The 26,423-nt window shown below is 39.4% G+C and overlaps 1 protein-coding gene, 1 long non-coding RNA gene and 1 other non-coding gene across 10 annotated transcripts in view; 1 reads left to right on the top strand and 2 right to left on the bottom strand.

The window, feature by feature from the left end:
• The first annotated feature begins 193 nt into the window (after positions 1-193).
• LOC127550925 (uncharacterized) lies at positions 194-5,231 on the top strand. The gene is made up of 2 exons (XR_007950961.1): positions 194-436; positions 4,688-5,231. It is a non-coding gene; the product is annotated as an uncharacterized LOC127550925 (long non-coding RNA).
• PRRC2B (proline rich coiled-coil 2B) overlaps positions 1,156-26,423 on the bottom strand; it is a 132,693-nt gene continuing 107,425 nt past the window's right edge. For 4 of the 8 annotated variants that reach the window (XM_051980207.1, XM_051980205.1, XM_051980204.1 and 1 more), the window contains exons 15-32: positions 25,446-25,668; positions 22,655-24,739; positions 20,633-20,838; positions 20,068-20,213; positions 18,530-18,671; positions 16,691-16,773; positions 15,858-16,046; positions 15,538-15,732; positions 14,943-15,029; positions 14,178-14,282; positions 13,781-13,970; positions 12,774-12,871; positions 12,207-12,334; positions 11,646-11,886; positions 9,815-9,994; positions 9,328-9,419; positions 7,884-7,965; positions 1,156-6,030 (exon numbers count right to left, since the gene is read on the bottom strand). In XM_051980207.1, the coding sequence (XP_051836167.1) occupies positions 5,899-6,030; positions 7,884-7,965; positions 9,328-9,419; positions 9,815-9,994; positions 11,646-11,886; positions 12,207-12,334; positions 12,774-12,871; positions 13,781-13,970; positions 14,178-14,282; positions 14,943-15,029; positions 15,538-15,732; positions 15,858-16,046; positions 16,691-16,773; positions 18,530-18,671; positions 20,068-20,213; positions 20,633-20,838; positions 22,655-24,739; positions 25,446-25,668 (4,604 nt within the window). In that variant the 3' untranslated portion in view covers positions 1,156-5,898. The remainder of the gene's footprint in view (positions 6,031-7,883; positions 7,966-9,327; positions 9,420-9,814; positions 9,995-11,645; positions 11,887-12,206; positions 12,335-12,773; positions 12,872-13,780; positions 13,971-14,177; positions 14,283-14,942; positions 15,030-15,537; positions 15,733-15,857; positions 16,047-16,690; positions 16,774-18,529; positions 18,672-20,067; positions 20,214-20,632; positions 20,839-22,654; positions 24,740-25,445; positions 25,669-26,423) is intronic. The other 4 variants (XM_051980209.1, XM_051980208.1, XM_051980210.1 and 1 more) reach the window with 4 other exon arrangements.
• On the bottom strand, positions 13,350-13,433 carry LOC127552650 (small nucleolar RNA SNORD62). The gene has a single exon (XR_007951506.1). It is a non-coding gene; the product is annotated as a small nucleolar RNA SNORD62 (small nucleolar RNA).

Raw genomic sequence — 26,423 nt, 5'->3', positions numbered from 1 at the left:
GGGAGGACATTTAAAAAAAAAATCACCAAGTTCGGGAGCTGCCTCCCGCGTCCGCACGCTAGCTCGCTCGCTCCCCTGCCGAACCTCAGCAATTGATCCAACAGATCCAGGCACCAGGCTCGATTAGCTGTGCCTGCGATGCGGCCCAACGGCAGCGACGCTTCAGATCACGTGTGCATCGCGCTCCGCGCCTGTTCGGCCAGAGAATGCGTTTGCAAGGAGGAAATGGCGTCCATCGCGCGTGCGCACAAGCAAGACAGACAAGTGAACCTCCTCCCCCTAATCAGGAAGACTATTTATTCATGAGCCCCGCCTCCTCCACCCCATCCCCGGATGGAAAGTAAGCTGCACATGCCCACGGAGAAAGTAACTGGACCACACCGGCTCGGGACTGCCAGTACTGGACCTGTATTCCATCCGTCGATTATTTCTTAAGGTAGTTGTACAGGACGGACCTGGTTTCGTTTTTGCCTCTGCCTGGAACGCCTGCCAGTTTTTTGCATTGCATTTAACCCATTGTTGTCCCCCTCATGTTAAGCCGAGCTTCTGACCCATTAACGATCTACAGCAGTGTGCACTCAGTGAGCAGCGCCTCCAGGATCCAGCGCGCAGCGCCTCCTTCGTCCTCGGCAGAGGCTTATTCTCACACCCCTCCTTCCTGTCCGGGTGACTTTTTAACCTAAAGTTTAGCCAAGTACGGGTGGTTAGGGAAGAAGACCAAGGGACAACTGCAATTCTTAACAGAATGGGGAGTGATTATATGTTGACTTCTTATCTGCTCTAGTGTCAGGTTCAAGGACCATGTAAGACACAAACATAAATGAGAAACTTTATCAAAGACCCTAATATTTTTACATCGCCACCAATGCAGAGTGAATTCAGAAGATTGTGTGAAATCGCTTGCCTTAGGGATATTTAGGAAATAAGGAATTTATTGTCTGCGATGGTACTTTTTTCCCAATGGGGAGAATTTCATGGTCTCTGTCAGTCCCTATAAATCCTTCCCTTTTATCGTACTTAAAAGTAAAAGCTGGCCAAACAATGATACATGATTTTCTTTTGGCATTTTAAGTAAATTTCTGAATCGGCCAACCAAGAGATACACAAGTCAATCTTGTCTCACCAAGCAAAAGTACCAAAACAAATTACACAAAGTTTGAGAAAGCACATATGCTTTATTTTTAAATTTTTTTTATTTAAATAAGGAGAATTCTTTCATATGGAAAGAGCTAATACAATCACATATTTGAAAGGAGAAACAATAGGTACTGAAACGGAGGGAAAGGGCAAGAGTGTGCCACCAACTGGCCTGGTGATTTCGTGATTCTAGTTTCCCATCCAAGTTAAAATAGTTTCCAAAAAATAATATATAAACAGGTTGCACATTACACTTTTATCCATCGTCTGCCCTTTCAAATATCTGGTCTACATGAAAAGACAAAAAGAGGAAAGGCCAAAAAAACAAAAACAAAAACAAAAATCCAAACAAAATCTTTTACTATACAGGGCATGTTTAAAAGCTTTAAGGAGTACAATATCCCCAATTAAAAACAATGTCATCCACAGAGCCTAAATGGGTTTACACTAAGAGGTGCCTCCACATGCTAATGTGGCCATAAACCACTACTACCATTTCCAGGACCACTATAATAGAGTGGGTGAGAGAATTAGGGGAAATGAGGCAACCATTAGATGTTGATGAGTCAGAGAAATCGCTGCAGCAGTATTTGCTGGCAGTAAGAGGAGGAACAGCTGATTGGGTGACCACCAGATAGGAGTTATTACAATCCTAAACTAATCCACTTGTGCTTGGGTCACACCAATGAGAAAAGGCTCATTTTCCTGACATTTGTGTTTCCCATTCCATCAGAAATGTAACAAAAGAAAATCTCAGTGCCACTGGCTTTCATATGTAAATTACAGAGCATTATCTCTGAGCTTATCCTATGATAAGCAAAATAGGGAAAAAAGGGAAAAGGGGGGGAAGAGATGTATGGAATGGGAAGCAAACATGCCCCAGCTCCCCTGCTTACTGAGGAAAGAAAATGCAAACAGTGAGAAGTAGCTGGGTCACAGGGACCTACTGTGTGCCTGGGAAAATTTGCCACAAGATGACAGTGCATTCAAATATAATTTACATGACAAGTGTACAAACACACATAAAACACACTGCCTCATTACATACAGTCCCACAGTAATAGCAAGAGTCTTTTAAGATTTGCAGTAAACATCTAGAAGGCAGATCTAGGAGTGTAGAAAGGCCAACACATAACTGGGTATAATTGATATCCAGATTTTAAAATAATATCCTAATGTCCCCAAATGTAGTTCTGCAACAGTTGTGAGGAAAGACCTTTAAAGTTTCTGAAAATAGAAACTACACCTTCTGTCTGCATATCTGAGCATAACTTTATCCTTTGTGTTTTTCCCTAAGATGAAATCTAAATCCCGAGTTTAATGCCAAACTTAAAAAAAAAAAGCTTTTTTTTAAAAAGTCTCGACAAGAAATGAAACCAGATTTAATGTGGCGGATAAGACAACTAGTCACTGAATAGACAACAAACTACAATTACACAGATATATACTCTGGACCTTTGCTTAATCAGGTAGATAATAGAATGGTAAAATACCACTTTCTATGACCATTTGTGGAGCAACCCAGTTTCCCTTCTTCCCCATGCAAATTGCACTTTATCAACATCTGAGGGCAAAGTCAACCAGCATCCAAGACCAAAGCAAATCCTTAAGCAAAGATTCAATGAATTAATTGTGAACCCTCACTTCAGTAGAGAAAAGTTAAAATCCATTATTACCTAAAAGAAACTGTAAGCTTAATTTTTGTTGCTGCTGTTGTTTTTAATGTATAATTTGCTTTGTTCCCTTCCAGGGAACTACTAAAACCCTGACAGAAGCCCTTGAATGCATCTACACTGAGAGAACAGAAGTTTAAACTGCAAGGGCTGGAAGTCATGCTACCTGGAGCTTTAGCTCTAAAACCACATGACAGGAAGAGGGATATTGCACCTTAAAATGTTTCTGCACTAAAAATTGCTTTCCTTCAGACAAAGGGACAAAGGAGCAGTGAGACTCCTTACTGTCCCTCAAAAAGTCTGATTTTAAATCAGTATTTTAGAGGAGAAAAGAAACCGCAGTTCAACAGTTACACAGTGGTGGTGAACGCAATGAAATTCACATGCAATTTCTTGGCCTTTCCTGCACAGAATAATTCAGACATTATATATAAATAGAGCAGTGAAACATTTACTTTTTTTTTTTTTCACCTAGACCTACAACATCAAATACGTATAAATAAATTCTAGTGTTTTGGGGGAGTAAAAGAGAAAAGGGTAGGAGAAATTGTGACCTTGTTGTCTTGTTTTTTTCCTCTTCTCAAACAGGAAGTATGCCATTTTGATGGCATTGTATGCCTGAGGGATGTACTACTTTGAGAGTCAACTCTGTAACAGCATTTCCAACTGTCATGTGTAATAGGATAATGAAAGGAACAGTAAATGTTTTTCCCTTTTTTAAGTAAAAGTAGTAGTGTGCACCTAAATCTGGTGTGAATAGATTTAAATGAATCTAAACTACACAAGTAGAGATTTGAATTTGTGTGGTCTGAGCTGAGACTCAGAATAAGGACAGCTCAGCAATGATCATGGTGTGGAGGAGCAAAGGGAGAAGTAATAAAGGTAGAAGACTATTCATATGCTCACACAAGCTCCAAGGCATGGGGGAAGAGAAGGAAAAGTAGATGATGTATGCATGGGGCAGGCCAATGCTGAGTCGGTCCAACAAAAGAGCATTCCTTGGAGAACAGGCTCCTGGGATAAGGCTGTTGGGAATGAGAGAGAAAAATAGTCAAGCTGGTGTAAGGTCTGAGAGAGGCAGGTTGGTGAAGGCTATGGAAAAAAAGGAAGGATTCTTAACCAAATTTCTCTGTCCCAGATGTTACTGAGTATAAGACATACTGACACTCCACTCTAAAATTATAATCATCATCAAAATAACAAGGAACTGAGAAAATAATGTGGTAGAGTTCTGTAAGGACTTATATTCCCACGTTCTGTAAGGGGTAGAGGAAATGCCATTACTTATGTGAAGAAATAGCTTCAAGAACTGTGGCTACTGTAAAACATCCAAAATTATACACCTAGCTTATAAATTTAAATGCATCTCTATAAAACCTTGGAGGGTTAAAAGTTATAACACCACCTAATTGTCCCTTTTACATTGCTGTCTTCATACAAAAGTCTTCTTCGGAACCACCAGCAGATAGATAAGCAGACCATAATCATTCTTAGCAGCAGATAGCTGGATGATCATCAGAAAAATATGGGAAAAATTTAAACTTCCTCCCCCAATCTGTGACAAAAATCACAATTTGTTTTGTTGTTGTTGCCTTGAGAAAGAACATAGCTCATATAGACATTTGGCTGGAGGCAGTTCAACTGACTTAAGATATGGTCCATTTTCCAGAGAAAATAGTGATGATCTTTAAGACATCTAGTGTAGAGTCCAGGTTCCATATGATTCAGGAGTAACCTAGGTCTGCTTTGCTGAGGGGCGAAAAAGACTTAAAACTGTCCTGCAGACCATACATTTTGCTAAAAGATGAAAAAAAAATTGTGCACCATTACTGCTATGCAGATCGACAACTTCCATTGTTTTTTTTGTTTTGTTTTAGTGATAAGCTCTGTACAGAAGACAGGAGAAAACAGAAGGATCAGAGGCCTCTTAGGGAGTAGCAAAGCCCAGAAAGGAGCTTCAGAAAAAATAAAGCAAGTGCACACATAAATCAGTCAGCCCAAAGAGGCAAGAATGAGGGAGAGAATTGGCCTACACAACATCAAGACTGATACATCTATAAGGAGCTGCCGGAGGAAACTCAAGGGTCAGCTCTTCTCATTCATGCAATAGGAGAGGTCTGGAACACACCAGTGAGTCAGCAAATCAATGATTTATCCCTGGCTGTTTTGGGAGGCAGTCTCTCAATTGTACTCAGATGGGCTGAAAATTTCATCCTGTTTTTCTGAGCAACAAACGTCCTACAGTAACCAGAACAGGAGTCAGGATGCAGTCAATACACCAATCTGTCTTATGCCTTAGTTACAAATTCACTTTCAGTGAGAATCAAAAATGCCATATTACCAAAAGTTTAAGAGTTCTCCATTTCTTTTTTTGTTATTTGTTTTGCAAATAAACTCATGGAAAACAAGTGAGGAAAACAATGGTTTTAGAGTCAGTTCTTAAGGTAGCATTGCAACATATAAAATGAAAGAAAGAGGTTAAAGGAAACTATTTTGGTTAAAAGTGATGGATGGGATGGGAAGGAGCAGAAAGAACATATAAACGTTTTGCTATAAATTGATATAGCTTGGGCTTTTTTTTTTTGTTTTTGTTTTTTCCTTCGTTAAAAACCTCAGCTGCCTTTTAAAATGAATAGCCTCAAACTACAATGCCCCTGCTACTACCATACTCCTGTGCCTGGAGATCACTCTTCTGGGAGACAGATTGGGGAAGAGAAGGCTGCTGTTGCTTAATGAGCTGTATGACAGCAGGGGGCAGAGTGAAAGGGGGGACTGGGAGGTGAACTTGCACTGCACAAACCCTTTGAGCCACTCAACAGTCATTGGTAGGGGATGAAGGGTGGAGGGCAGGGCTGAAGGGATCATTTGCCTGTTTTGTTATGAAAGCAAGCAGGTCAATGTCATATCCATAATTGGAAGGGGACGAGGGTGGGGAGTGGAGAAGGGAGGGAAATCTGGAGATGTCACTTGAGTCAAGTCCAAGTCAACTTGTTGGATGATGGATCTGGCGAGATCTCCAAGCATCCAGCTGCGTAAGGACAGCGGCGGTGCTGCATGTGAGCGGGCCTGGCAGGCGTGAACAGACCCCTTAGGCCTTGCTCTCCTCGACTTTCACCGCCTGAGGTTTGATGGCTCCAGTTCGTTTCATCTGTGTGGCAGAGGCCGACTCCTGCAATTTCACAGCTCCCAGGCTGGATTTATTTTCATCCACTCGTTTTGCCTTTGGAAAAACAGAGGGGAAAATAAGCTTGATAAGCCAAACTCTTCATTGGATACAAAGCTCCCACCATCCCCCTTTCCTGATGTAGGGCTGAAAAAAAACAACTATATGATCCACATTTTTAGCTGAAGTGCTGGACTCAAAGATACTTTTGAAAATTGTTGCAAAGCTGGCCCATTACTATCTAGTTCCCTGGAGGAGGGAGTGTAGTGATAATCTAAGTATGTTTGTGGGAGAAATACTGGCAAAATGAGCCTTTGTGAATTGTTGATTTACCAATCTGATTGCTTCTTTTCAATTAATGACATGCATCTCATGGAGATATAAACACTCTCGAGGAGACCTCCTAGCCCTCCCACCAGATTATTAACACTTTTCCACTGGGATTAGGGTGAGAGAGGAAGAAAGGCAAGAGATAATCCAGCGACTGTCAGAAGCAGGCATTCTCATAGGATCACATATAAGAGTTGGAAGGGATCTTAGAAGCTCTCTAGTTGAGTTCCCTCATTTTACAGATGAAGGAAATGAGGCCCAGAAAATTTAAGCTTGTCCAGCATTCCAAAGGGCAGAACAAGGATCTGAACACACAACCCCAGATTCCAAATGGTGTCCTCTTTTAGTTTCCCACGCTGCCTCTGACATTTACTCCTTTCAGATATTTTCAGTTAATACATCTATAAGTCTTCAAAGCTCTACACTCAAGAAATGACAGTCCAATTTATAAAGTGTTTTCCTCCAGATCAACAGGTCAGCCAATGAATGTTGCAGAAGTCTAAAGATCTATACGTAACCCTGTTACAAATTGTAGCTAATCTTAACCATGTCCTTTCTTTGCTCCCAAAGAGCAGTTCTTATATGGGGAAAAAAAAAGCTTTGAAAGTTAATTTTCCATTCAAATCAAGAGGTCACTTCAAAACATTTGATGAAGTACCAAGTTTTGTAACTTCTTTCAGTCATGTGTAACTCTCTTTGTGTCCCTACTATGGGTTTTCTCAGCAAAAATCCTGCAGTGGTTTGCCATTTCCTTCTCCAGCTGATTTTACTGATGAGAAACTGAGGCAAACAGGATTAAATGCCTTCCCCAGGCTCACACAACTTGTCTGAAGCAGATTTGAATTCAAGAAGTTGAGTTTTCCTGATTTCCAAGTCCAGTGCTGTATTCACTGACCCATTTAGCTGCCCCAAAGAAGTGTCAAATAGGGACCAATAAAGCCCTCATGTGTTAAGTTTTCTGGGACTTTCTAAGGTCCTACATAGTTTAAGAGTTAACAGTCAAATATGGTAGTGAAAATACTTTTTGTTTTTTCAAAATAGGAAAATAACTCCACTTAAGACTTAGCACCCATCAATGATTTCACTCACTCAAAGAACTACACTGAGGCTAAGATACACAACACTTATTTAAGTCCCTTTCTTTGGCTGCTTCCACCTCCTTCTCTCTCTCCCCTCTTCTCTACCCTCCTCCCCCAAATACATTATACTACACTAAAGATAACATGAAAATCTAATAAGTCTCCCAGAATGCCTCTCTTCATAGCAAGATCTCTACATATTTATAAACATTGTACCTTGATAGCATCTCTCTTGGAAGAGGGTTTAACATCATCTCTTATTCTGGGAAGAAAAGGAGAGCCTGAGGCCTAGAAAAAGAAGTACCTCAACCAAACTACCAGGAGAAGAGATGGGAAGAGAAGCCAGACAGCCTGACTACTAATCCCATACTCTAATCTCCTGCACATATCTCCTCCTTTTTAAAAAGATATATTCTCAATAGAATGAAATGTTCCCCTCTCTTTGGGCACTTGGAAAAATGCCTAAGAGTAAAGGACAAGATCTGGAAAGCCATCTTCTACCTGTTGAACGTAGTGTCCCTGCACAGAGCCCATGTTAACTGCTGGTCCAGATGGCTTCCCACTGGGGCTAGCAGAGCTAGGCCTGAAAAAACCAAAGGGAGTGGTTGAGAATACACAAAGTATCACCACAAAAATGGAACAAAAACCTAGTATATGGAGGAAGCATGAAGAAAGGTCCTCTTTGGCCGGGGGCATCTGGACCCATGTGGGCAGTCTGCAGAACACATTAGATGAAAAATTTAAGGCCTAAGGCAACATAATGGATGGAGCTAAAAACCAGGAGAGGTGTTCTAAGGACAGAAAAGGCAGAAGCATATGGGCAATAATTCTCAACTAAGGAACTGCAACCTTAATATCTAAAACAAATTTCAAGAAACTATGAGACACATACACACTTTATATAAAGTGATGCTCAGCAATAGGACTAATGAAATTGACATTCCTCTGACAAATTGTGTATTGGTTCATGTAAATTGAAACACCTGAAAACACCCATTTTAAAATGAGGTTTTCTTGGTATTTCGGTTTAACTGATTAGTAAATTAACAGCTCCTTGGGCTAATGTCTGGCAGCTCAACAGTGAATTTAACCTGTGACATATTGATTATATATATAAGCTTTAACTAAAAAATAAAAACAGGATACCCAAAATTTAATTTTGAAAATGTTATATTATAGAAATAATCACCAAAAATCTACCTAAAGCAACTAAAAGGAAAATGGATAAATGAAGTAAAATTTCCCAAATACTCCAAAGGAGGCATTAAAACATGAAATTTCTAACAATGAATCAAAACAAATATATAGGTCCAGCTTCAGATACTCCTTTCCTTACCCCCAAACACTTACAGAAAGCAACACCATATTTTGGTTAACTCTAAATGTCTTACCACCCATTCAAGTTAGAGAGCTGCCACAGAAAGAGTAAAAAAAAAAGCCAGCTTGCTAACTTATTTGGTAATAATTGGAAAAAGTGCCCTCCCAGAGGCATTAACTGGCCATTTATGGTGAGAAGATTCAATTAAGAGGCAATTCCTTCTCAATAAAATGAGGCTTCCATCTCTAGACTCTTTGCTGTATTATAAGACCTCTTTTCCCTTTGGAGAAAGAGGAAAAAATATCTCACTGTCTACAAAACTTAAGCATTTGCCACCCTGATTTTCCAGGTAATCCTTCAACAGGATGATCAAAAACTTCTAAGGCTTTTTTAAAAAAAGCTTAGGATTTTCTAATGCCATCTGAAACACAGGTTGTAAGGCAAAGAAACTAATATAATCTTGTTTTAGGGAAAAAAAAAATCAACAAACAATATGTCATTAATGTTCTAACTTGACTTCTGGGATCCCCAAAAACATTATTTAAGCCACCCAGTGTTTTTCACAAGCTAGAATTTAATCACACAGAGTGTTTGGCTGTTCAGATCTAACAACCATAGCTTCTTTACCTGTAGGTCTGTGGTGATGGAACAGACCCTCCAGAAGGGATGTTCTGTTTACCGTCAGCGAAGTGAAACCCTTTCATCTCCATCTGAGAGGACTAAAGGAGACCAAGAGGTAAGAATCCATCATATGGTGAAACCAGGAGACAGCTCGGCCCTTGCTGTACTATGTCAACAGGGACAGACTGGGGCTTTTGTAAGCAAGAGACACAAGACTTCTCAGGTCAATATTTTTGGAATTAAATTAACACTTTTAAACTCTAGGGAGATTAAAATAAAGGATTTCTTAGAAACAGGAACAATCAAGTAATGGATACTTGGGATAAGGTAATGGAAAGCTAGTTTCACAGCAACAAGGAAATGACCCAAAAGAGAAAATCTTAAGATACCTTCTACTCTAACAGACTCAACTGTTATTTAAAAAGATCAAAGTAATGAAATCCAAAACCAAGACTTTCTTTGGTTTTACAATCTAATTAGGATCTATCTTTACCTCTCTGCTGGTAGCAAGGACAGAAGGCTGGGATCCAGGTGGAAGGATTCTTCGGGGAGCTCCTACAGAAAGATTCTGCCCCTGAGGCAACTGAATGGACTGTGGTAAAATCAATGGTTGCTGACCGGAACCATAACGAGGCAAAGGTAGTTGGGAACCAGGCAATGGCATCGTTAACTGCTGAAAAACATTAGGCATTCATTAAAAATGGACAGGTTGAAACTACTCCTGTCCCCTCTTATTCTCAAGCTCAATGTTTGAAAATTTTTATATACATCTACACATAAAGACAGGTAGACAGAGAGATAGTTATAGAAAATGTTTATGGGGCAGCTAGTTGGTGTAGTGAATAAGAGTTGAAGTCAGGAAGACCTGAGTTCAAATCTGACCCCAGACATTTAACACTTCCTGGCTGTGTAACCCTGAGCAAATCACTGAACTCCAATTGCCTCAGAAGAAAAAGAAAATGTGTACATACATGTGTTCCTTCTCCAGATTTCATTTCTGTTTTCTTTATTGTAATTAGTAAGCCTGGTACCACTAGCCAATTTCTACTGGGTAAACTATTCTGACAGAGACATAAAAGCCTTCCCTACTGGGCCTACTGCAGGGTTTTGCTTAGTGGCATAAAACCAAGTTAAAACTGGAACTTGAGACTTCATGATAATAAACAAAATATTGCAGAGACACAAGGTGATCTGAAACATCATGTAGCACTAGCTTAGGGGGCTGCAGACACCAAGAGTAAGGGCTGATGCTCTCTGAAAGCTTTGATTTTTTCTTTTACAAGCCAAAAATATTATCTAACATTAAATCAATCATTTCATTGATGATAAACCTAATGGTTCTTCTTCCACCAAAAACTTCCTGAAGCTTATATAGACATGAAGGATTTCACTCCTGATTTTTGATCTTCCAGATATAGTGCTTGAGATCAAAACTGAAGTTATGTTTGACAATCATTTAGTCATCATTACAATGCCTCAGGGATGAAATGGACATAGATGTGAACTTGCACTAATTTTGATAAGAGGCTCTCTCTCTCACTGATTTTTAAATCATCCCTTTTCTTTAAACCTAGCATCTAACAAAACACCTTGCACAAAAACAGATGTTTAACATTTGTCATCAAATTCCATGATGTCAGGAAATGGCTGAGATGAGTCTATAGCAGGAAGGAATTAGAGGAAGTCAGTAGGATAAATAAGAAGTGTCTTTGCACTATTATATTATATATATAATCCTGTTCATTAAGAAGCACCCTGCTGTTTACTATTATGCAAATATACAAATTAAATCATGCTCTACCCTTTCACACAATGAAATTTAATTCATATTTTTAATACTGAAAGTTTTAACCCAGATATTATTATTAAATTCTGGCATGCACATTATAATGTGAACATGATCCTAAGGAATGATATTTGTTTGCCCCATAATTTCAGTAATAAACCCTTGGTAAGGAATTGTCAGTGCCTATCCACCCAGAAATGGTAACTGACTTTCCCCGGATCACACGATCAGTATTTGTCACAGACAGGACTTAAATTAAGATTCTTTCAATATTATGGATTATCCACCACACCATGCTCCCATTCTAGAAAATGGTAATGGCAGGAATTGATTCTTTCTTTTCTCTTTTCTATATCTGTTAAAGCTTAGTACTAAAAGGTCATGGTTTATGACAGACAAAAGGAAGAAATGGTTCTATACTCCGTCTCTTTCAGTTAAAAATAACATAGCTATTGAGATGTTATGAAAGCTTTAAAGACAAACAAACTAGAAAAACTTTAAAAAAAGTATGTTCCCCTGATGCCAGCTTATTTCTAACCTGTGTTAGTTGGGAGTCCATCATTTGGGAAGCCCCCATTCCAGCTGCCTGATTGAGCTGACTCTCGTAAACCAAAGCCTGGCTTCCATTCATTGGTTGATAAGGAGATCCAGACTGAGTCTTGACCATCTCTAAGGGTTGCATGCCCGGAAAAGCAGAATAAGGAGGCTTCAAGGCAGTTCCTCCAGTTAGGACCATGGTGTTGGGCTGGGACAGGCTGGGGTGCATGTACACCTGAGATCTAAAGAAGGAATCTTTTTATCAGAATGAGTTCATTCTTAGAATTACCACTCCCTTCCCCAAAATCAAGTTTTACTAAGTTGACAAAGCATTTGAAATTAAATTTATGAAATAATCTAGCAATACACAAGACACTGAACTTTTAACAAAGCTATCAATCAGGCCCAAGATATCTCTAATCCAATAATTAACAATTAAGGTATATCAGAAAAAATATCAGGCAGAATAAGGAAATTTAAGTTTCATATTCAAGGCCCTATGCACAAACTGACTTCAGAAAGAAATACAGGGGTTTATGTAGTATGCATGTACATATGTTACCTGAAGGGCTGTATGGAACTATAGATCTCCTGAGACTGGGAGACAGGAAGTCCACCTCTCAACCCAAGCTGAGCTTGCGCCTGTAGAGATGTATGGAGAGAAATTGGAATCTGTTGGGCAGCTGCAGCCTGGGAGAAGAGAAGAGGGAAAAAAAAAAAAAAAAAAAACCAAAAAACCGGCATGATGATAAACAGAACAAGTTTTTTTTTGGTACCCTAACTATACCCCAGGTATTCCACAGGAACTAAGCAGAAGGCCCACTAACTCAATGAGGCAAAACTCCAAAATTAATCCTTAAGACATCTGAGATAAAGACCCTCTTGTCAAAATTAGTGTTAAGCTCACTTCTATGAGAATTTCATCCTAAGTCACCCTCATGATGGCTAATAGACCTTCTTTTTTGTCATCACACCAAAGAATAAGAGGGCCAATTTCAAAAGGAGTTATAGGTTAAGAATCCCGACTGAAGAAAAATTTGATTAAAAAAAAAGGATTAATCCAGAAGTATTTAACATGACATTGTCCTTTCATTCTCACATTGTGCTGATTTCTAGGCTGCTTTTTTACCTGTTGGTAACTCTGTTGCTGAGGTATTGTTTGGGGGACCAGACGGGGTTGACTTGCAAACACATGGCCATCCAGATACAAAGGTGGGATATGGTTACCTAAAATTAGAAATCAAAAAGAAAATTCTGCAACCTTCCCATTTTAGTAAATCCCAATTAGACACACTTAAAAAAGGAGTAACAAAAAGAGATGCCTAGGCACTAATAAAATTCATCAACTTGTTAAATCAATAAATTTGTTACATGTAAGATGCACCCTATATAAATATTGTCTGTCTGGAAGTGTTCGTGCTGGAAATGAGATGCCAGACCAGGCTGGTTGTCATAACCAGACAATTTGCTAAACTATAGCTATATATTTGAATTTTAGATTCCAGTCCCTGAAGAAGCAAGTTTAGCTAATATGTATAACAGGAAGACTTGGGACTTAAAGTGGAAGACCTAAATATTATAGAGGAGAGAAAATTGAATTTAACTTCAGCATTCCTTTTTCTTAGTCCTTGTTTTTAGCCAGACTTTAAGAATCTAGCAAAAACTAGATAAAGTATGGTAAAATGAAGAAAAAAGCAGCCTTAAGTCTCTCAGTTATTGGCTCTTCATTTCCCTTTTACTGAGTACACACTGAAGGGTCAGAAGGATCTATTGGAATACATCATAGAGACTCAATGCTATTGGGGGGAGTGAGGAGGAGAAAGAGGCGCAGTACCAGGCTCAAAATTCCCATGACCTACATTCATAGAAAGCTGCTCTTCTGGGACACCAACGTGCAGGAGTTTACCACAAATGCTCTTAGACCCATATTTCTCAAAACTGCCTTTGAAAAGGGACCAGTAACCAAGTGATGGTCAGACTCATCACAAATAAAGGAATTTATGACAATCTGGACTTAAGAAATTCCTATTATAATCTCCAAAAACTCAAGGCAAGAAAGGTCGTCGCTACAATGTAGTTCTCCCTTGGTAATCTGAAAGGAGCACTTGAAATCTGATTGGGATGGGAAGAAGATACCTGGAATAGAAGAAGGTGCTACAGATGCCACAGGCATAGGTGGCATGGAAACTCCTCCAAAAGAGCTGTAGTTGACCCCACTGGAAGCTCCAACACTGGAAGGAGGCTGGAGGCCTGAACCGGCTCCTCCTGGAGAATTCTGCTCAGGCAAACTGGGTGAGTTCTCCCAAGCCTTGCGTGCAGACTCCATCTTTGGAAGGGGGAGGGGGAGATAAAAATTGCTAGTAGTGATAGCAGTAGATAATGAAAGCAGTTTTTTATTTTATTCAGGGAAATTTTGAGAGTTCAAATATAAGAGGAAAACCAGGATAAAAGGTCAGTTATCCAGGATAACTTGTTTTCCCTACTGCCTTACATAAATAAGGTTTCATTCAAAGAGTACCAGGGCCCTTATTACCTTGAGAGTAAGGTCAGCTGTGGGGAAAGACATTGGGTTCAGGCTGATACCCCGCTGGAGGTGATGGTCTCGTCGGAGAATGGGAATAGACTGTGTTAACCCTGCCTGGAGAGGGCAAAAATGGAAAGTCATGAGTTCAGCATAGAAGAAAAAAATATAAACGAAAAAAGAACACAAAAAAGGAGGAAATTAGAAGATAGCTTTAATGAAACAACAATCTTGTTTTGGTACACGTATCTCAAAGCTGATCTGCTTGTGGCTAATGGAATGCATTAACAGTCAAAAGTTAGAATAAGTTTTCTTTTGCTACAGTGGACATCGACCTTCCATACCTCATCAATTCATACTCTAGATCTGAGCAAGCTTGGATCTGCCCCATATTTCTAAGGAAGAGTAGTGGCTCAAAGGGTTCAATACACAAGTTCAATATTGCCTGGGCTTCATGAAATATACTCAGAAACTAGTCCTTGGGCAGGAATGGTAGATTTCACAGATGACTAAATCATGAAAGTGCCGATTACTAATGTGCCACATAGACACTGCAACTGACCTGCATCTATTCCATGGTCCAAATGGACAGTCTAAGGAGGCCCTTATAAAAGGACATATATATTCTAATGCAACTGTCCAAAAAATAGCTGAAAAATTCCCTTGAGAGAATTTTCAAGAAAATGAAAATGCTTTTAATATTTTTTCTGCATTCTTACCATCCAAACTATGATAGGTAGATTACTAGAAGTCAGAAGGAGATGGGTTATTACTTACATTACTGGCCAAGGCATCCTGCAGTTTGACAACTGGGTTTGCTGCAGTACTGGAAGCAGAACCAGGAGGCAAGCTGAAATCAGAGTCCTGAAAGAAGGAAACATTCATCCCACTCAGACCATCCCAGGACCATGCTTTAGGGACATTAAAAAATTATAACTGATTTCCAAACTCAGCAAACCGAAAAATCCACTAAGAAGCATTGAACAAAGAGCCACATATTCAGCCAAACATTCACCCTGCGCTCAACAAAATGACATGTTTTCTAAAGGCTCACATGAAGGTATAGAGTTCAGGAATTTTTACCTGCTCCCATTCTTATTTGCTCTCCTGAAGGAGACAGTGAATATTCTTATGATAAAATAATTCTGAGAACCTGGTTTGTGTCAATAATGAAATCTATTAGGCAATTTAATTCTACCTAGAATTCATGCTATTTAAACTTGATTGTGATCTTCTCTCCTTTCCATCTTGAAGTATCCCTCATTCTTCTAATTTCCAGAAGAATACCATTTTATCCTTATATCAAGTTTACAAACTACCAAACTCCCACCCCCAAAATAAGAAATGAAGAGCAAAAAAACAAAATCCTCACTTTAGGATTGACTCCAAATTCAATGGGTGGAACAGGCAACACGGAATCCACATGAATTTCCACCCCATTAACTGGTGGGACATTCCCTTCCAGCCGCTCGCCACCCTCAGAGCCCTTTCTGTTTTTCAGAGAGCGCTCGTTGCCGATGGGTCCAGGCTTGTGCTCCTTGTTCTGTCCTGAACCTTGCTCTGAATCCTTAAGGGAAAAGCAAAGAGGCTAAGAAACAAAACCCAGAAAAGCCCACACTCTCACTTCTACATAACCCCCAGGAAAACAAATGTCCATTTTATTCTCAGATTGGGCTATCAAATGCAAGTTACCTTTTTCTCAGACTGCTTCTGAGCCTGCTCCTTCTGGCAATCAGATTTGGGTTCCGCCAAGCCAGGCCCATTCATCTCCTCTGGTTTGAGAGTGCCATAGGGGGAACTTCTCTGGGAGGAGGTCGCAGAAGACTCCCGAGACTCTGCACTCAAGTCAATGCCACTATCTCCCTGGCTGCTTTTAAAACCCTGCTATGCAAAGCACAAAATGGGTTAAGATTCTTATGCCCCATCAAACTTAAACATAAAGCAAAAATGCAAGGGGGAGGTATATATTTATAATTAGGATAGAAGGGAGAGAAGATCTTTTAATTAACCCCAAACACCTCACTGTACTCCTTGCCCATCTAGATCTCTAAGTCACCTACTATTAATACCCAACATCTCCAGAGAGATTACCAAAAGCACTAACCCCATTCTATTTTCATAACTAGATGGTCCTTAAACTGAGGCTGCCAATCTCATTTCACTTATGACCCAAACCAGAAACTCCAGCGTCCTTAAGGACAGAAACTTCTATGTCTAGCAATCCCCTCACCTCACTGGTGCTATTTTATTTTATGTAAGTGTTCTTTCCCACTATAAGTAGCCACAAAGAAATACTTCTTTAATATGAAAAGCACCACAAATAAAGACTGCAAAGCCGATTCTGAATTCTAGTTTGCTAGAACTCAAATCAACTCAGAATCTGCCTCTATTTCCAGACACAAGTTTTTCAGGTGGTAGAGCTCAGGGAGAATTACCAAACAGAACAGAAGCAGCAAGCCTCAATCAGTTAAAGCCAATTTCACAAAAGTGCACTGAAAACAATAAGGAAGAGAAGGACCACTCACTTCTGTAGAGCTGGACTCTGTACTGGTAAAGGCATTGACAGCTTTACTCCAGGAATCACTGCTGGTAGACTGAACTGGAAGAGCTAAAAAGGTAAGAGAATTTGAAGTAAAATGAACATAAGCCTACAAAACTAGAAGAACTTAGGTCTGTAGGCTCTCAAGTAGGTTAGTATAAGTATATTCCATTACACAGAAACCCAACAGAAATTCAAATATAATATAAACCAGGAGACCTAATTTGCTCCATGGAACATGATTTTCAGTTTCTCTCAGTTATGGTACCTTAACTCAATGTGTTCTTTAGACTTGTTTTCTGGATTATTGCCTCTGCTGCATAGTACCTCCTATTTAATCAAAATATCCTCCTATAATTATTGTCAGTAGCCACACCACAGAGGCTCACCAACTCAAAAGTCTAAGTAAACAGAGCTGTGTATTTTTGAAGTAGCATAAGAAGTTTGATAGAAAATGTATGCTTTGGCTCTTTTCAATAATGAGATGATTCAGGCCAGTTCCAAGAGACCTGTGATGGAGAGAACCATCTATGTCACAGAGAGAACTATGGGAACTGAGGGTGAATCACAACATAGCACTCACTCTTTTTGTTGTGGATTGAATATATATACATATATATTTTATTTTTTGATCTGATTTTTCTTATGCAGCAAGATAATTGTATAAATATGTAAGCCTATATTGGACTTAACATATATTTTTTACCATGTTTAATATATATTGGATTATGGGCCATCTAGGGGAGGGGTGGGGGAACATAAGAGTTTTCAAGGGTTAATGTTGAAAAATTATCCTTGCATATGTTTTGAAAATAAAAAACTTCAATAAAAAAAATTTTAAAAAAAGAAAAAAGAAAATGTATGCTATTCAGTAAACCTGGTATTTTTTTTTTAATTATGTAATTATGTTAAATTTTAAAAAACCCTAATTTTTCTGCATTAATATTTTAAAATTTAAGAGTATCATGGAATATTTTGTCAGAAGATAAATATGGGATTCAAAATTTCTTTCATTATCAAAAGTCATTCAATGATGTGAATATTTTCCAGAGCAATAAAACAAGCCACCATATAGAATACTAAGAGCAATGAGTTCAGACTTAAGAGGACCTTGGATTTATGTCCTATCCCTACAATTTATGGCATCTATGTCTCAGTTCTTCCATCTGTAAAATGAAGAGTTAAGAGCCTTCCTGGGCATCCATGCTTCTCCAGCTTTAAAATTATGATTCTAAAATATTAAAATTTACAACAGGAACAAAGAAGAGTAATATGTAGAAACACAATTGGCTTAGACATTTATTTCTTAAAGTAAAGTGCACAGAATTTATGTTTGCTATCACATGAAACAGGCTAATCAAAAACTGCCTAAATATTATAACTGAGATAGAGCTGGAAAGGGCATATTATATTGTAGGTATAAGAATGTCAGACTCTTGACAGAAAACAGTAGTGTTTTTTCCCTCCCTTGTTATTTCCCTCCTAAAATAAGGTGAAAAAAAATCACTGGCTAAAATCCTATCAAGATCATAAACTATTATGCTGAGCGCAGTGAGTAGTTTTTCCAGGTAATAAAGTATCCTTAATAAGCCATTGTTTAAACCAAAGTAGCCAAGGAGAAATTGTTTTTTGGGTTTTTTTAAATTTATTTAACCCTGGCTCTTTTGTGTACCCCTGGTAAAAAGGTCTAATGTAGCATATTATCTAAACTTAGGCTTCATTAGAAGCTGTCTCTGCTCCTACTAGTTGCCCAAATTCTTCCCACATGCAGGTGCAGGAGAAGAGTAAGATGTAACCCACCCACCAGATGATCTCCTGAGCTCACCTTGGCTGTTACTCTCCCAGATTTCTGTTCCCAAGCTGCTGCTGGGCACTGCTCCATCCCCTTGCTCTAAACATAGGTTATTGTGCTTCTTAGCAAAACGAGGAGGAATCCGTGATGACAGAGCACGGCCTTTTGGGGGCACCTGAGAAAAGAGAGAGTTAAAAAGTAATAAAAAATAAATGCCAGAAATACAAAATTCAAGCCCTTCCTGTCAATTTCATCATGATGTTCAACTCCAACTCAGATTGCTCAGAAGATCCAGATTCCCTGCCTCTCTCTACACAACTCATTCTTGGTCATAGTTCCTTCTTTTTCATATGATTTCATCAAAAATCTAACATGGAAACAAGCAGTACAACTGCATTCATGAGAACTTATGCTGAAAAGTGCTATGTCTCCGGAGAAAGAACTGATGGCATCTGAATGCAGATCAAAGCATACTTTTTCTTTGCTTTCTTTATCTTTTTTATCTGTGTTTTCTTTCATAACATGAATTTGAAACGCAAAACTTCAAAAAAATTGTTAAAGACTGTTTCTGCAAATAACTGGGAGAAAAACAAAATATTAAATATTTTTTAAAAATTGAAAGTACATGTATCTAGGATATACTGCAACATATTTAACATATATAGGACTGCTTGCCATCCTGGGGGGAAGGGGGGGGAGGGGAAGGAGGGAGGGAGGGGAAAAAAACGAAACATAAGCGAGTGCAAGGGATAATGTTGTAAAAAAAAATTATCCTGGCATGGATTCTGTCAATACAAAGTTATTATTAAATAAAATAAAATTTAAATTAAAAAAAAAAGAGAATACAGAATTGTATGGGATCAAAAGTCTAGACCCTTGGCTAGAATAATAATTTATTTTTATAAATGACACAATAAAAATTTTCAGTCTGAAAAAAAAAAAAAGAATATACTCTGACCTTTGGTTTGCTTATAAAATTATCTTGATTTGTACATTTAATTTGAAAACATAGATTGTTTAAGTAATAATTTAAAATTTGTTAATTAAAAAAAATTGAAAATACAAAAATATTTTTTTAAAAAACCAACTGAATTCATGCTATCAGACTCACTAGGTAAGAAAGGAAAAATCTTAGGCAAGTTACAGAAATTCAGTGTTCACACAAAACTCCCTGGTCTTTTTACATTCACTTGCTATATTACTTGTGCTTTATCACATATTTATTTTGGGGAACTAAATGAAGCAAGACACCTTCTTAGCCTTGGCATAGGAAGCCTTTACTCTATTGCCTTATCTAAAATCTTATCATTCACTCTCTGCTCTCTTTATCTTTTTAGGATCACACTGCTTGTCTGCCCTCTTCCTATTCCCTACCCTGTTCTTTTTTTCTTTTGAGAGGTAACCGGGATTAAGTGACTTGCCCAGGATCACGTGACTTGCCCAGGATCACACAGCTATTAAGTGTTAAGTGTCTGAGGCTGGAGTTGAACTCAGGTTTCTCCTGACTCCAGGACCAATGCTCTAACCACTGCACCATCTAGCTTCCCCTGCATTTCCCCATCTCTACTCACCTGGACAGCCTGCTCTTTCTTCCTCCGCTCTTCCTCTAACAGGCGACGTTGCTTTTTAGTTAAAACCTCAATGAATCCTTCACTCACCATGGAACCCACTTCATTTTCTTCTCCAGGATTTGAAACCCGATTGTCTATGATAGTATCTGAGTGGCAGTTCCATAAGAAAGGGAAAAATTTTTTTCCATTAGAGTCATTAAAAGTTCTTCCATAAATGAAAATGCCTTCATCTCAAAACAATAAGGTTACTCTTTTAGGTTAGTAACTTAGGTTGCTAAGACCTCATCTTTGTTTATAGTACAGATACTAATTCATGCTATTGTATCAAAGAGCAGTCTATACTATCTAGACAAAGATCTCCTGACATGTATCTTTGCTGCATCAAAGAGATACCATCCCCTCATTTACCATATCCAATATTAACTGAAAAATGATACCTAAGTCTTCCATTAGGTGAAGGGAGAGAGTACCAAATAAATCACAGGATTTCCTAGTTCTTGCTTTTGTTTTGTTTTGTTTCATTTTCTCTGCACTTCCTAATTTCCAAGACTGATCAGAAACTCACTTCCATAACTTAAGTCAAACTGTGGAAGGGCCTCTCCTTTCTCGCCTGCCCGCTGAACAGCCAACTTGGATTCTTTCTCTGGCTTTTTCACTGGTGATTCAGTAATGTCAGAATTGGTGTGGGCAACTCGCTCCAGACTGTATGTGGAATGACTGCTCCCACTGTTAGAGTTGCCAACGCCTCCAGGTAAAGCCTCTTCTGGAGACCTGAAAAGGGAAGAGAGTATGAATGAGGTCCAATAAACCATATGCCAACAGAAGAGAAATAACCTTAGAAGGTATACACATGCACACAGTAGGGCAATTTAGCCATGTTTTCGCTTTTGCTTACAGTTTTATTTAAAAACTTTATGAACTAACTGATAGGGTCTGAATGTAGATTGAAGCAGACTTTTTTACTTTGTTTTTTTTTTCTCTTTTTTTTGGTATCTGTTCTCTTTTATAATATAGCTAATTTTATATGACATATATATATATAGACAATCTATTCTAAAGTACTTATTTTCTCAAGGAGTGAGGAAGGATTTTGGGACTCAGAAATCATAAAAAATTCATTTAAAAATCATTTAAAAAGTTAAAATTTATTCTTATATGTAATTGAGAAAAAATAAAATAAAACCATATTAAAAAAAAATTAAACACTGACTCAGAAATATTATATATTTCTGACATAGGTCCTATAAAAGCTAGGTTGCAAAATGGACAGAGTGCTAAATTTGAAGTCAAGAAGACATGAATTCAAATTTGACCTCAGACATTTACTTAACTGTATGATGCCCTAGGCAAATAATTCAATCTCTGTCTTAGTGTTTTCATCTGTAAAATGGAATTAATAGCAGCACCTACCTCTTCGGATTAAGAGTATATTTGGATTAAGTGTTCTACAAACTTTATAATGCTATAGGAATGTTAATTGTTACTATTAATTATTTCTACAATTATCCCTAATTAAAAATACTTCTCTTTTCTACCATATGCCTATCAAATTCAGCATAGATGCACAAGAAAAGAGAATTAAAGAAATAAAATGCCCTTTCTGGACACATTTTACAATTCTAACCATAGTCTATTCTTGGCTATTCCCTTTAGTAGAACCATACAGAAATACCAGGAAAGGAGCAGAGAGCAGAAATTCTTCCAAACATCATCAGCTAAGGTCATTTAAAGCTAAATTAGACCAACATTTGAGAGCATAAACTCTACTTTAGCATCTAAATTAATTGTTACTCCACAGATCTCAAGAGTATTCACTCCCCCAAACCTATAAAGAGAAGGGATTTAAAGGAAATCAACAATCAAGCAGTCCATATCTTTCCAAGCCAGGAGCAGCCAGTAGGTTCTCCCAAGGGAGCAGTGATCCCTGAAAATAGAACATCCACTTCAAAGTTTCTACCAGAGATATGCTTGTAGAGCTATAGGCAGTGCAGGCTCTGAAGCAATACTGGAGACAAACTCTGACAGTTACTTTCATTATCTCCTGTCCCTTGCTGCATCACGTTAACATTCCAGAAGGAAAATTCGCTTGCCTTCCTATTGCTGGGAGGCAGGATTCCTAGAAAAGCTGACTTGGTGGAGTTAGAATGCTACAAACCTCTCCAGAGAGAGCTGCTGACCAGAGAAGCTTTTGAGTAGAGAAATCTGGTAAACTAGCTATTGCTTATTATCTTGTAAAGAGAAACTGCTTTCTTTGCAGTGATCCTCTGGGCAGGGCTTACGACACCAGCAAGGATGCTAGACTTTTATCTTCGAAGATAACTGGAGTGGATGGGTGGGTGGGTATGGTTTAGTTTTAGTCACAACAGTAACAATTACCTTTAGTTAATGGAGGAAAAAACCATGAAAAGTGATCTCAGCAGTTAGCCTTTCTGGTATGCAACTTTAGACTGAGTTAGGGACCATCTGTCACACAGTAGAAACACAGACAGATCAAGAGGTGGATATAGCTACCTTTATGGATAAAGCTCCATGCGTTTCTTTGCAGTTGTAAAACATGAAAAAACAAAAGGATTTTGTGTTTTGTTACCTTTTGGCTTTCAAAGGAGTTCCATTTTGTTGGGTCTCATAGCGGGCAGCAGATCCACTGCTTCCTTGCCTGACAGACTTCTCTCCAAATCCTCCAGGTTCCATCTTGCGGCTCTGCCTGTCTACTAGGGGTCTCTGACTAGAGAAGCTCCGTTTGGCCAGCTCTCTCTTCTCCCCTAGGCTGGACCCAGACAAGTTATCTAGCTGGGCATCGGCCTCGGCTGCTCCGCCTTCCCGCCGCTCCCGCCTTTCACTGAAGTCACTGCTCTCAGAGGCAGTCTCCCATTCCTCATTGGCATGATCGGAAGAATTCTGGTAGGAGAGTTCAGGGGTTCTCCGACCAGACAGGCTGCTTTTTTCTGCCAGAACCAACTTTGGCCTTCCTGGCCACTGACCAGAAAGTAAGTTTGGTCCCTCATCAGTCCCCCACTGGCCTAAGGACTCTCGCTCTTGTCGGAGGCGCCTAAATCGAGGAGGCTTATCTTGCCTGGGGGGCCGCCTTCTCCGGAAAGGCCGGTTTTCCACATTTTCAGAATCTGCATAATCATCCTGGAAGAAGGACCTCTTATCATCCAGGTGACTGTCTTCAAAGCCTTTCCCACTGAATGAATCAGAATGTTTATAATTATCTTGGATATAGTCGCGGTCTGTTTGTCGACGAGCCCCAAAAGTATCTGAGGACATACCATTGTTGTATTCTTGCCAAGAGCCTCCAGTACTTTTGCCCTGCCAATGGGATGATTCCTTTGACACAAAGTTTCTCCGTCCATACCCAGAGTTACTCAGCCTAGGGGGAAGTGCGCGACCAAAAGCTCGAGGGGCTCTATTCTTAGCATCCAAGCTACCATGGTCATCAGAATAAATCTTGTTAGATCGCCAGGAATCTTTGTAATCACCTTTCTTCAAGTCACTTTCCTCTCTTTCCACATGGGAGCCTTCATTCCCATTATCCGATCCCCTTTGTCGGCGTCGTTTAGGAAGTTCTTCATATTCAGAGCCCTCACTGTGTGTCTCGCTGGCAATTCTGCGTCGGGGCTTGCCTCGAGAGAAGTCTTCGGACTGATTGAACTCCCGAAGACTTCGCCCTCGGGTACTTCTTTGGTTATTATATATTCCTCTCCCACCAATGATACCACCACTCCCACAAACACTGCCACTACTTCCACCAGTACCCCGACCTCGGAAAGTGAATTCTCTGAAACCTCTGCCGCGGCCTCTATTTTGACCTCTGCCTCCAAAAGCTTGTTCTTCATCTATAAAAATCCAGTTGTTCCTCTTTGTTGGAGGAAGATCACTGGACTCCCTTGACACCTTAGTCTCCCAGGCCTTATCAGGTTTGTCTTCTTCCTCTAATTTCTCGGGCTCATGGCCAAAGCTAGTTTGGGAGGAGCCCTTCTGAACCAGCAAGGAATGTGAAGAGTTGACCGATGCAGAATCTCCCTCTTTATTCCCATCATTCTCAGTTTTATGGAGAGGCTCCTTCTCTTTGGCTTGATGGAATTTATCTTCTCCCACTTCCTGCTTAATTTTCTCTAGCTCCTTCTCCTTTTCTTCAACCTTGAGAGCCTTCAAGACAGGTTTCTTAATAGGACCAGATCTTCGGGTCCTCCCGATTTGTTCCTGTTGCTGGTTATTAGTGTTTCGGTTCTCAGGGACCCATTCTGTCTCTGAGGCTGGCTGTTTGTTGACATTCCCCTCCTTTTTCCATGGGTCAGAGTTGAAGGATTGTCCCTCCTTAGTAACCTCTTCTTCCAGGTTGTTAGTTGTGTCAGAGGACTTTTGCTGATGTCCAACATCCCAACTGCTATATTCTGTTTTTTTATCACTTGAGACAAAGTCAGACTCCAATGGGGAGCACCTGAGATTTGTGTGGTGAACCCCAGAAGCAACTGCCTCCTGTACATTTTCCTGGGGTGAAAACAAAAGCTCCTGGCCTATTCTTTGAGAAGAGACACAGCTGTCAAAGTCTGTTTGGGCCTTCTTGTCAAAAGCATTTAAGTACTCATCTCCTCTCTCCTCAAAGAGATCATGCTGGGCACTTATACCTCCTGACCTTCCAGCTGAGGCAGAGTAAGAGCTTTCATTCCTGAAAAGGAACCAGGAAAAAAAAAACAAAACAAAACAATAAATGTGATTCGAATCTGGTTCCAGACTTCCATTCTGAATATAGTTCCAAAAGAGGAGGAAAACGTTTGGTATTTTAAATTACAAGCATCAAGATCATTCTCTATCTTTAAACAAAGTAATCACAAACCCACAAGTCAGAATGTCTGAGTAATTTATCTGTCACTGTCTTTAGAATCCACAACACTGAGGAATTCATAGCCCTGGGAGACACAATGTATCATCCTGGAAACATAATGAACTTAGGGAAAAAGCAAGAGTAAGCTGAACTCTATGAGTACACTGGGTAATCAGCATTGATTTCCTCAACTTTGTCGACTGGCGGCCTTGACCCACCCGCTCTAAAAAGGTCTTGAGGTACTAATGCATGAGAGTAAGGCAGCACTTGTTACTGCTTCCCTTTAGTTAGCAAGAATTTCTGGTTGGCTTTCAATTCTGCCAATAGTTAGAATTCTCTCACAAAAAAAGTATCCAAAAGAAAATGCAGATGTCCAAAAGCCCCTTATCACCCTTTCTTCCCCTAAGGTTACATAAAGAGGTCCACTGTTCCCCTTCACCTCACTAGCATCATCTCTCACTGAACCCTGATTTTTATCTCGTAAGCAGGGACTTGGAGAATCATCCTCAGTTAAACCCTAGTAGGTCAGTGGCATCCCACAGCCTCTCACCTGACATGTACTCCTTCAACTGTCAAAGTTGGGTCATTTTGCTTTGGGTTTGGGAGAGAATACCCCTTGTTCTGAATTGTCACATAGCTCTCTTGGCTCCACACAGGAGCAGGCTCCATTGACGCAGTTTTTCTTTCCTGGACTGGGGGTGGACAGTTCTGTTCCTCAGAGTGACAGCCAGTCCCATTGATGGAGTCCTGTGGCATCATTGGTTTCATCATTCCTAAAGATAGCAAAGAACTGATAACTATAATCTTATTAAGAACTCCGCTGCACAGTAGGGACTGGTGCAATCTCTTCCTTAAGGAAGAAAAAGGAAGTGGATATGGAATCCTACCAGTTAACTGGAGAGAACAGTCAAGAAATAGAAAAATGGAAAAAGGAATGGGAATGCTGCCACTCATCAGTGACTGATCTACAAAGCTTATTATTCACAACGAATACCAGCAATACATCAGAGATAACTTTCAAAGAAATGAAATGGTTTTATGATGGAGAACTAAAGGGAGTCGAATATTAGTTCTCTTTCACTGCTAAAGAACTAAGAAAAGCGAATTATGCTCCCAAAAGCCTGCCTTGGGTAAACGATAACCTACTTTGGCATTTCCCAGGCTCTACTCTTACCTAGCCATCATCCACCACAAAATAAAAGGTTCTAGAAACTTGAAAGAGCCTTAAAAAGTCAAAAGGTTTCCTCAGTTTAGGGAAATTAGCAGGGAGAAGGGAAAGATGAGATTCTTCCCACACACACCTAAGTAGATTAAGATAAAATCACTGATAAAATACATTGACCAGTTTGGTTTATAGTCACTTAACTTTGGGGGAGCTAAAGTTTCTCACTAATCAGACTTGAGTCAGCCAAGACTATCTACACCAAGGTATACATTCTAAAAATGTACGTAAAAAAAGTTCTAAGAACTTAAACTTATCCTCCACACATCCAAAAACCTATAGGTGAGCAAAGGGGAGAATATTACT

Source organism: Antechinus flavipes, chromosome 2 (assembly GCF_016432865.1).
Source record: "Antechinus flavipes isolate AdamAnt ecotype Samford, QLD, Australia chromosome 2, AdamAnt_v2, whole genome shotgun sequence".
In the NCBI taxonomy this organism is placed as follows: domain Eukaryota; kingdom Metazoa; phylum Chordata; class Mammalia; order Dasyuromorphia; family Dasyuridae; genus Antechinus; species Antechinus flavipes.
The sequence above is the reverse complement of the archived record's forward strand: the minus strand, read 5'-3'. Positions and strand labels throughout refer to the sequence as shown.